General features: G+C 37.5%; 1 protein-coding gene and 1 long non-coding RNA gene across 2 annotated transcripts in view; both read left to right on the forward strand.

Moving 5' to 3' along the window:
* Rcd6 (Reduction in Cnn dots 6) overlaps positions 1–12,014 on the forward strand; it is a 32,363-nt gene that overhangs the window by 18,681 nt on the left and 1,668 nt on the right. Inside the window, exons 3-6 of the mRNA XM_034970742.2 lie at positions 6,665–6,808; positions 9,267–9,362; positions 10,712–10,824; positions 11,441–11,553. Of these exons, the coding sequence (XP_034826633.1) occupies positions 6,665–6,808; positions 9,267–9,362; positions 10,712–10,824; positions 11,441–11,553 (466 nt within the window). The remainder of the gene's footprint in view (positions 1–6,664; positions 6,809–9,266; positions 9,363–10,711; positions 10,825–11,440; positions 11,554–12,014) is intronic.
* LOC138402549 (uncharacterized) lies at positions 7,920–8,539 on the forward strand. The gene is made up of 2 exons (XR_011236918.1): positions 7,920–8,159; positions 8,400–8,539. It is a non-coding gene; the product is annotated as an uncharacterized lncRNA (long non-coding RNA).

Genomic DNA, 12,014 nt, shown 5'->3' on the forward strand with positions numbered 1-12,014 from the left:
GCTCCTTTTTCCAAAGTCAAATAGCTAGTCAAAATTTGGGCAGTAAAGGTAGGGAATCCGTTTCTCCACTATTTATCCGATGGGGCTTGCAAGGTTAAGATTTACACTTCTCTGTATACTGACAATTTCATTTCTTATTTCAGATCTAAACCTAAGTCAGAGATCGAATTATTCGTGCATTATTTATACCCGAGAAACAACGATATGATAAAATTATGTGTTAGTAGGCTATATAAAGAAATACAACAATCCAGACCCTGTTATACATAACATTGCCACAGTCATTGCCGCTTCATTTAATAACACCTTCGTAACTCTCTTTTGTTATTAGAGACACATCTTTTAAAGTTTCCTTTACTCGTACATAAAAATTGAACTTCGTAACTTAGTATTTCTTTCTAATTTCTATTATTACAGCAGATAGTATCATCTATTAAGTTGGTAAGCCAATCCAATAATAACAACAGTAAATATGATGTACTTGGTAGTTAACCTGTTGTTCAGTGTGTGTTTTTCCGAGGTAGTAAGTACCTAAAGGCTTTGATTTATGAAAGCAGATTGTACAACAAGGGCACCAAACAAGCCACTTGAGCCGAGTTATAAACACTGATTTTCACTTCGATTGCGAGGAAATGTAACAATATAATATTACTATAAGTACATATCTATAGATTGACCGAAAAGAGTAGGGATTAAATGAGGGTGCTGTAATGAGTTTGTAGGTAGGTATAGGTCGCAACCTCAATACAAGTGCAAAAGTTCACTGGCACCATAGAAATTACATAAATTCTTTCTCATCCATATGTCATTCAGAGAGACTGTTGTTTACCTCTAAATACCTTGTGTATAACAGCATGAAACGCACTTTAGTCCTCTTATAGCCTGCGTAAAATAGAACCTTACGAGCATGAGAAGTGGAAACGTGTTTTTATTTTATTATTATTTTTATTTTCCAAATTCTAAAAATCACGAATGCATGTCATCTATTAGTATAAGAGGATGTCAGCTACTAGTGACTTTATATGAATGTGATAGCTCACATAATTTTACCTTTTTTAATTATAAAACTCTAAGAACATTTGAAAGAACCACTGTTATGCTGATAAATAAATATTTTAATTCAAGTCCATTTATTTATTTTCATCTGATCTGATCAGTTAAATTCACTTTAGGTTAATATAATAATGATTCAATTCATTTTCCTTTCATAACCTCACCTCTCCTTAAATGGTGGTTGCAGCAAATGTAATTTATAATTTCCACAAGGGTGAGCAAACGGAACAAAAGTACATACTAGCACTTAATATAAATTTTATTGGTATAAGAATCAAATAAAATTCCAACATCCACATGGCTACTTTCGTGAGCATGAGTGTTGTATGTCTTTCTGTTTCTGGTATGTACATAGTTAGATTAATTCAAACCTGATATTTCATACCCTATACTTACTAGGTATTCAAAGTAATCTAATAACTCTAATTTGGTCGAATAAGTAAACCTACAGATTCAAAATAGGTTCAATGTTACCTACTTTATCTAGTGGACCAATTAATTATTTATTAGCTGATCCACCCCAGGTCTAATTTTCCAAAATCTTTTCTTTATGTCCAGTAGTAGCTTAGTAGAGAACTCAAATCATATTTGATTATGCAGGGCCTGCGGGTTGATCTATGTCTGTCAGTACATAATACAGACTATTCAGTCGGTAGATAGGTATTCAATGGGTGCATCTGGCAATCGACTCTATTAGTCTCCCTATCACTGTCTATCATTCTCACAACCATACCATGCCTACCATAGACCCAAATCCAAAAATCTTACATTAAATGGTAGGTAATGAAAACACATGCACCTGACACATATTTCAGGCATTCTATCCTTAAATTGTACTAAAATATTACTATGTGTATAGTTAAGTATGTAATTATTTAATTAAAGAAGAATAACTACTCATATTGAGACTATTCAATTCAAAGTTTTAAGACTTTATTTTAGTTACTAGGTAAACTAGATTTGCCTCAATTAACCATAGTAGTATTCAGATGTTTCTTACCTTCTTATTACTGTATTACATAACAATACCTTGAGGTTACAGCCTCCATCATAATGAGGCAGGCCGGGATGGCTTTTTTTTCTTTTGTATCATTACAACAGGCCTCACACCAAGAGTTACTGTGTTCTTATCCGATCCATGCAGGTACATGACTGCTTCCAATCACAACTTGAAGGTTATGTGCACTTCTCCACCACAGATGCAGGCCAAAACCACTTGTTCATCTCACATTCGTCGACCTCATCGTCAAGTCGGGGTCACAGGGTCGTGGACATCATCAGAAAAGTTGTCAAAACATGAAAAAAATGGTAACAGTTGAATAATCTCGGAAATATTTCATTTAAGTGACACCAGTATCAAGTACATACCTACTTGATTATATCAGACCCCTGTATATAACCCAAATTTTGCACTAAAACCATTGATTGACCCATTGATGTAGATATGACCGTTGTTATTGTAAGATTATTATTTCTATTTTTAACTAAAGCACATGTACATATTTCTTTTTTTAAAATGATTGTTGAATGATTTAAATTAAGACTTGAATAAAATTATACTGTTAACATTACTTCCTAGATAGATAAAGTTAAGTAGATATTCATTCTAAATTTTCACATTTTATTATGCTATGATAATGTACTATAGGTAATAATTTGCACACTCAGTTATTGGTTGAATGTGTTAGATCAAAACAGATTTAAGACCAAATTGTACCACATTCTAGCAAATAAACTCTTTAAATAAAATATTTTTTATATTTCTACACTAGCTCATGTATCAAGTACTTACCTACATAATAATCTAATTGTTTTCTTGATTCTACTTTAATATAGGTAGGTGCCTATTTGGTTTAAAGTATTTCATATCACTTATTACCTTATTTCGATTTTAAAATACAAGGTGTTAGTACTACGGTGCGTTGCATCCAGTCTTGAAATTAAACTACTTATAACTTCATAGATCAAATCTTGGGCTAGGTATGTCCCTACATAATAATCCATTAAAGCGGTCAGAACAAAACTATAATCCCTTACTTTGAACTCTCAAATAAGTCATAATGCTGATATCTACTTACTATTAATAATTATAGCCTTCACTTACTCTGTTCTAAAAGTATCAATTGGTAATATTGTAACTTATCAAATACCTACTTAGGTATTTTGATGCAGTAATCTAACATTAGGCACTCTTAATATTCACCCATGCTTTAATGAACATCCACTGTAAGAAGGTAAGTACACAGATTCACCGTTTCAATACAACCTATGGATGCATTGGACCCATCGACCTACGTACTTCTGCTTGTTCCAGACAGTGCAAGGTGCTTTCCTCAAACCAATCTCTTGAGTAGTTGCGTTGGAGACAAGCCCTCCAACTCGATACAGGTCTACTCAAGTACTCCCAAAGTAATAGTGTAGCACCATTGCAGTTTGTATATATTTCATATTCACTTTGTTATTCGTTCAGGTAGGTTTCTTCATATAATTTCCGATATAAGTACCTAATAAATATGTTGCTATGCGTCTTGTACAGGCACTTTTAACATCTTCCAGGATAGACCCGCATTTTTGGGCATGAATCACATCCAATCTTCTGATATAAACAACTTAACCTCCAATCCGGGTTTATTAGTCTTGGGATGACCCTAATATGAATCAAACGCAGTTCCGATGTCCACAGTCTTATATTCAGGTACACTTGTAACATCCACTTAGTTTATATCTAGCTTAATTAATCACCTAGTACTTATATCTCGCTTAATTACTTTTATATCGTCCATCTTTTTTCTCTCGCTGCGTCCGTCCGACGCCGCTACCACTGTCACACCTCCACTCACGGGTGACAGATGGCAGGTTTTCTGTGTTGCCTACACTACGATAATACAGAGCAGGGGTGTTACGGATATTCGTATTACCTAATTCAAACATCCGCATCCTCATCAATTAATGTGGCAGCTTTTTCGGATGCGGAGTCATATTTACAAGTAACGACCTGCAAAGAAAGTAGGCGGGGCCATAGTGGCGCGTGCCTAGCGCGTGCGGATTATTAGTTCACATAGGCATCCGCGTCCGCGGATCTTAAAATATTGGCACCCTCAACAGAGCAACGATGAAATTTTAGAGAAGTAGGTAACTCTAGCGGGCTCCTCAAGCATCTCTAAGTCCCCAACCAACACTTTCCATACAAACGTAGTTTTTGCTCTCATTTGAATCCATTATCGAATCAAACAAAAAATTTTGTAGACTAGAAAAGTTCTAGAAGTAAATATTAATGACTGTGGTTTGTTACTTAAGTGTAAGTAGATATATGTTTCTAGTTACACCGACTCAATAATTTTTACGTACAAATCTTTCAGCCCATGTAACTTATAAAAAGTGTCTGGAGTCTAGACACTAGAAGATGTCGATTTTACTAAGGAAGGATACTAAAAGTACCTACTTAATTCAAAATATCTAAAATATAAATTTTACACTGAAACGCATTTGAATCGCAATGCCGACAAAATTCTTGGAGAATCTAGGCTAATGTACGGTGTACCTACCCAAACATTGTTTCATATTATAAAATAGAAGGGGGCCCAAGTAAGGCCAAGAGCCAAGTTATCTCACGAGATGTCGAAACGGCAGGCGGCGAATCGGAATGCATAATAACTGAGATAACAGATTTTGTATTGCGATTGTTAACTGGATTGTAATATTAGGTATTACTATAATATGAATATAATATATTATGTTTAACGAGCATTATGTTTATAAGCTGTGATAGCCTAGTGGTTAGGACGCCCGCCTCCTAATCAGAGGTCGTAGGTTCGATCCCGCGCACGCATCTCTAACTTTTCGGAGTTATATACCGCGTCAGGTTGAGATGGCAATCGTGGTATGAGGCGGGGGCGTTCCCTCTCCGATTGCCATCTTGATCTGTCGCGTATTATAGGTGTGTGCATTATGCCATTATTAATATCACTTGCTTTAACGGTGAAGAAAAACAACACCCAAGTTCTCAAAGGTGTGTGAAGCATTGATGTTGGAAGAGCCAGAATCTAAGGTGTGAAGTCTGTTAATCCGCACTTGGCCGGTGTGGTGGACTATGGCCAAACCCTTCTCACACTGAGAGGAGACCCGTATTCTGTAGTGAGCCAGCCATAGATAACAGAAGGAGCCAGCTATGCGTTGATCATGATGATGATGATGATGATGATGATGTTTGACGAGATGCGGTCTTGAAGAGTAGGTAAATATACATCTTTAGTCAACGTTGCATCATTTCGCACTTTGTAAGATTGCCTCGTAGACGTTTTCGATTTCGATACCTAACGATAATCTAAAAACTACTCGAAATAAAAATTTATTAGCTAACGTATAACATGTGTATCTAGCACTTTGGAATATATTATATAGAACGGTGTAGTACATAACAGAGAATCCACTTATGTAATCCATACTTTATATTATAAATGCGAAACATGTCTGTCTGTGTCTGCTAGCTTTTCAAGGCCCATCTTGTCATCGATTTTGACGAAGTTTCGTATGTTTGGTACCAGATACCTGGGCTTCCGGGGGATGGAGATAAGTTATTTTTTGTCCCGGATAATCATAGAGTTCATCAACAAAATAATTAACGTAGAATAGAATAGAATAGAATAGAATGTTTTTTTATTCATGTAAACTTTTTAAAAGTGCTTATGAATAGTCAGGTTTAATTTACCACTGGTTCGGAATGCCGTTCCTACCGAGAAGAACCAGCAAGAAACTCGGCGGTTGCTCTTTTTAATTTTTCAATTTACAATGTTATTATACCGTACTATACAAGCCATTGCAGCCCCGTGCATTGCTATGTGGATAGCAACATCTAAGTATTAACTATTTGGTACAGATATACTTAGCTTTCATCTCGTACACGGATATAGATAGGCTATTTTTTATCCCGGAAAATAGAAGTGTTCGCTTGGGATTTTCAAATCCACACGGATGAAGTTCGGGCAATTACAATCTAGAGTAAGCAGTAGTTTTTAGGGAAAACCCTATTTACTAGCATTTCTTAATTAAAAAAACCGGCCAAGTGCGAGTCAGGCCCGCGCAATGAGGGTTCCGTACTACAATCGTATTTTTTCAACATTTTGCACGATAATTCAAAAACTAAGATGCATAAAAATAAATAAAAATCTGTTTTAGAATGTACAAGTGAAGACCTTTCATATGATACCCCACTTGATATAGTCACTCACTTCGAAAGTTGAAAATACTAATTATTAGTTCATGACCACAATTTAATTTTTTTTTGTGTGATCTAACCCTAAATTCAATTCATGATATTTGGGGAAAAATCTGAGAACAAGGTTCTCAGATTATTCCCCAAAAATCAGCTATAAGATCTATCTACCTGCCGAATTTCATGATTCTAGGTCAACGGGAAGTACCCTGTAGGTTTCTTGACAGACAGACAGACAGACAGACAGAGAACAAAGTGATCCTATAAGGGTTCCGTTTTTCCTTTTGAGGTACGGAACCCTAATAAGGTAAGGTAAACAGTGCTTTTACGCTTCTATGAGCTCTCGTCAATACCGAGCATCATCTGATAAACTTATGATATTTTATGTCATAATTACAGGTAGCGTACGCGATAGCCCTAATCTACGAGATAGTATGGGTGGTGGAGTCACAGAGCGGGTTGCCAGTTCCGTCGGTGCTGCTGATGATCTGCTACTGCATTGTCATCTCCGCAACCGTCACCCTGGTGCATGGCCTTATTTCGGTGAGTTTTCTCGCATTCCTCACCCACAGCCCTAATCTACGAGATAGTATGGGTGGTGGAGTCACGGAGCGGGTTGCCAGTTCCGTCGGTGCTGTTGACGATTTGCTACTGCGTTGTCATCTCCGCAACCGTCACCCTGGTGCATGGCCTTATTTCGGTGAGTTTTCTCGCATTCCTCACCCACAGCCCTAATCTACGAGATAGTATGGGTGGTGGAGTCACGGAGCGGGTTGCCAGTTCCGTCGCTGCTGTTGACGATTTGCTACTGCGTTGTCATCTCCGCAACCGTCACCCTGGTGCATGGCCTTATTTCGGTGAGTTTTCTCGCATTCCTCACCCACAGCCCTAATCTACGAGATAGTATGGGTGGTTTCCCAGTCGTTATCTGCGCTATTCCGCACCTGGTTAGCGCAGGGGCTGTTGCCTGTCCGGGTGTGCGGGTCGTCCCCATTCCGATTGCCATCTCAACAACTGTCGCGTACTTATACTATAGCATTAGAAATTTTAATGGTGTTACAAATGCAGCGTGTGAAAGGCCTTGGTCGAAACGTCAGGAATTCGCTTCCTAGTGAACCTATAGTCATTACACTGTGGAATTTTGGTATTGTATTTTTGCAGTTACTTCACACTCCGTTCATGGTGTTTTCTCTCACGTCGTCGCCATTATGACGTGACCTTAATCATGATTTCTTAATTTCCTCCGTAAACCCATTTTCACACGTTTCCCTTCTATTGTACCTTTGATAATGTCGTTAAAATGAAATCATCGTAAAGTTATGTATATCCCAAATTCCACAGAATTTCTTCCCTCTATTCTTAACTCAATACTAGCGATCCGATCCGGCTTCGCATGAGTGAGGATTTATTTCACTCTATATTCGTTTCCTGAGTTTGTGGGTTCTTCTCCAATTAGGACGCGTTTGGAACCCGCGTAGCTTTAGATATTAATTATCACCAACAAATTATCTTAAAATTCAACAATTGACTATTGAAAAGTGTAGGTACCTTCATTCAATAGTACCTACCTATTTTGAATATTTTGAATACCTCAGATGATCGACGCAATGTCCATAACGTTTTTGAAATAATATTTAACCGTTTTCTGCAATGATATTAGAAGAAAATAGGTAGATACGTTATACGCGGACCGCAAGTGGCACGTTAAAACTAAGCTAATTAGCAAACCTGAGCTCAGTCGCCCGCTGGCGTCGCGCTATCGATGACGTCGTTGATAGTAATGTGTATTTTGTTTTCGTCTCCCAAAACAACCGAAAATGCCGTCGTGTGTGATGAGATTCCGCACAAACTACACAAGCAAGGTTTCCAAAAGTCAAGGAATCACATTTCATTCGTAAGTAAAACTATTTCTTTTATATAATTCGTATTTTTCACTTATTTAACAATAACAAACTCGTGCACGTTCGTGTAAAATGCAACTCATTGCAATTTGTACCTTATGTCACATGCCATAAGTACGTATCAAGTTATCGTTGTACGTATTTTAAAGTTTCCGATCAAAGAATATAAAATAAACAGATAGGTCTCTTCTGAGTATTGACAATTCAAATAGTGTGCATATTTCCTGTTTTAGGGAAGGATAAATTAACTATGGTCTAACATCTTTTTACGGTCCACTGCTGGGTCTCTTCATACAATGAGGGAATTTTGGCTATGGGTATGTAGATTGTGTAATAGTAAATATTTTCAAAAATAAAAAATATTTTCATTTCACATTTTATTCCTTTACCTACCTTCCCGCGGCTTCGTCCGCGTAAAATTTAGTAATTTTATTTCGACTTCTTTTCCATGTATGGGAGCCCCCTTTATTTAATTTAATTTAATTTTTATTATTTTTATTATAGCGGCAATAGAAATACATTCTGTGAAAATTTCAACTGTCTACCTATTACGGCTTACGAGATACAGCCCGCTGACAGATGGACGTACAGACAGCGGAGGCTTAGTAATAGGGTCCCGTTGGCACCCCTTGGGCACGGAACCCTAAAAACGAGCGGAACCGCGGGAAAAAGCTAGTTCGTAATATATTAAATACCACAGTATAAGGTTTTTATTTTACTATACAACTACAGTGTAGGCATAAATCGGCATTAGCCGAAAAGACTTTACTGTTTTTTTTTCTTTGGAGTTTCTAGTTTACCGTCTCGTCCCGTCTCTTTTACGCTCGCATTATTAGGCATATATCCGTCCTTCTTCCACTCTTCTGTGCAGGACGAGGTAGTGCAAAATATAACCGTCTCTTTTTCGTGCGCAACTGAAGCTGAGGTTATCAGTTCACCGTCCTTTACTCTCTGTTGTGTGAGGTTAAAATACTATCTATGCGTTTATGTGTGTTGAGTCTTTCGGCGCTGACGCAGCGTGCCATTAATAAACATCGAATTTGATATAAGTAACCTATCTACCTATTTTTCTTCTAATATCATTGGTTTTCTGTTTCCAGAAAAACAACACGTACTTATTGGCCTGGCTGATTGCAGTTATCCTAGTCCTAATACCAGAATGTGCTCTAGTCTTCTACATGTCTATAAGTCATTGGGTAAGTTACTATACGTTAGAGGTGCGTGCTCAGGATCGAACTCCCGACCTGCCCGTAGGCTTTCACTGCTTTTTCTATTATATTTGACACTTATGAGTTATGAGTAATTTGTTTCTCTCGGGGCACTGCTCGGGGCCATTAAATTACACGAGTATTATTTGAGAAGAATTAGGTACATTCATTCAGAAGTTACGATGCTCTAATAGAGAGACGGACGGAAGAACAGACAGACAGACGAAGGGATAGATAGATGGACGAACGGACTGACGGACGGACGGACGGACGGACGAACAAACGCCATAAGTAGACTCAGAGACCTCGCTTCGCTCGTTCAATTAGGTACAGCGGCAATTTATAATGTTACATAACCGGAGGTTTCTTACCTCAGGAAGGCCGTAATCGTAATTTTTTACGAGTTTCACTGTCGTATTTTTTGATTGCACTATAAAAATATTAAAATATCATTTTTTTTTTTTTTTTTAATACAATAAAACTTAAAGCTAGCCTTATCTAATTACTATATAAATCATGACCGCGTGGAATGGTGCCAAGAATACTGGCTGCATTTCCGCGCTGGACAGCCAGGCTGATCCGCTGCGCAAAAAATGAGCCAGCCCTTCTGTCACCAGTTGAGGCTATTTTTTTTACAATTCAAATTGACCTGGAAGATCATAATAATTATCATCTTACTTGATACGAATGTTTGAAGTTCTTTCAGTTTTACTTACCTAAATCTATGATTAGGTGTACCTACCTACAAAATATACTATAGTAAACCAATTATTATTATTTATAGGGATCTGAGAAAATACATTCAATTTGATGTTAAGGAGTACTTAGGTACTTACAAACTAATTCAAATGCTACGTAGGTAAGTACCTACCTTTATTGATTGTGACAGGATAAATAAATTAAAGTTGGTAATAGACTAATGACTGTGATTTTTCAATTAATTGAAGGAAAATTGCCTAATCTACATACCTATTAGGTGTTTTATGTATTTTAGACAGTAGGTATCTCATAATTAAATAGGCATCGGCCCCCCAATTCGTAATGTCGTCAAGAAATTCTGCCCTTTGATTGGTTGATTCGCTGTTTACATTTTTTCACAGCCAATCAAAGGGCAGAATTCTTGACGATTGCGATAGCCATGAAATGGTTATTCTTACACAATTTGGGGGCAGGTTTACTAAACTCGTAGAAAATGTGAAATCATTTCTGGTTTTCAAATCCCACCCGTTGCACTATTGTCGTAGTAACCTACTCCTAGCACAAGGTTTACGATTAATTGGATAATATTCTTAAAAAACACAAGAAATACCTTGACAATACCTAATTCTGTTTTTCAGGGTCTACAAGGAGTATATGGCGGCGCTGAGCTTGCTTGCTACGTCGCGCGGTTACCAGCCATAGTGTGCGGGGTAGTGTTGGTTCAATCTGCATATGCGTTGCGGGAAGCAAGGTAATTTAATCTAAATATATAAAAGGAAAAGGTGACTGACTGACTGACTGATCTATCAACGCACAGCTCAAACCACTAGACGGATCGGGCTGAAATTTGGCGTGCAGATAGCTATTATGACTGTTGGTGGTTGATCAGCTTATTTCGAACTGCCCAACAATACTATATACACTGTACAACTGTGTGTTGAACTGTACAACTGCTATATAAGCTGTATTAAAATAATCCGTCAGTCTGAATGCGTCCACTGTTGGACATGAGTCATTTCAAGAGCGCGCGATCACTCGCCGTCCTCCACTTTCCCTATTCACCCTCTCTCTGTCATTTTCTTGAAGTTGTCTGACAAAAGATAGAGAAGTCTGGTATTAAGGGTATTACACATACCGGACACCTCTACTTATATTGTGTCAGTCACAAATCACAGCCTCTTTCAATTTTTGCAGAAACATTAATGCAAATGCCAACAACAACTGTGCAAAGTTTCAGCTCAATCGGTTGATTGAAAATTGAAATGCGAACTAAAAACCTTGAATATTTATATGTAAAAGCATAGATTAATTATTGGTTTCGCTATGTGTGAAAGATTTTAAAATATGAATTCTGTTGTTTCTTCCAGGAAAGGCGAATACGGCAATCCAGCAGCTGTGAGTGGCAGTGAGTTTGACGCCAGCCACTTTGTGGCGGATACGCCTAGCGCCTTCACCAACGACGGCTTCTTGGCGGACAACGGTAATATCACCACCAATACGTTTTTATTTAGGTATATGTTCCACGGTAACTTCATGCTTAAAATATTTCTTCTTAGTCATCAAGAGCATTTCGAATTTACTTGACTTATACAAAAACACTGTTTTTTTTTAATTCAGGCGTCGGATGACGCTCTACAGAAGCGGAACTTCTACGTATTTTTCCGATGGAAATAATTTTGGCCAGGTTAACCGTACCGATCCAAATCAGTCCAGTCCATAAAGTTCTCGTGTGTCTGTGAAGTAAGGTGATAATTTTCTCATTTTACTCTTTGGCGATGGAGCCCAAAACAGTAAAATATTGTAGTTTTTGGCCCAAACGTGCGTAAAAAACGCTTCAAAACTTTTATTTTATTCTCGTTAGTTATTTACCTATCCTATGTTTGATAATGATTCAAGCCAATCGTCCTAGCACACTTTATATTTGGCATTTTTTTTCTTCAG

This window comes from Maniola hyperantus, chromosome 7, assembly GCF_902806685.2.
Source record: "Maniola hyperantus chromosome 7, iAphHyp1.2, whole genome shotgun sequence".
Taxonomy (NCBI): Eukaryota; Metazoa; Arthropoda; class Insecta; order Lepidoptera; family Nymphalidae; genus Maniola; species Maniola hyperantus.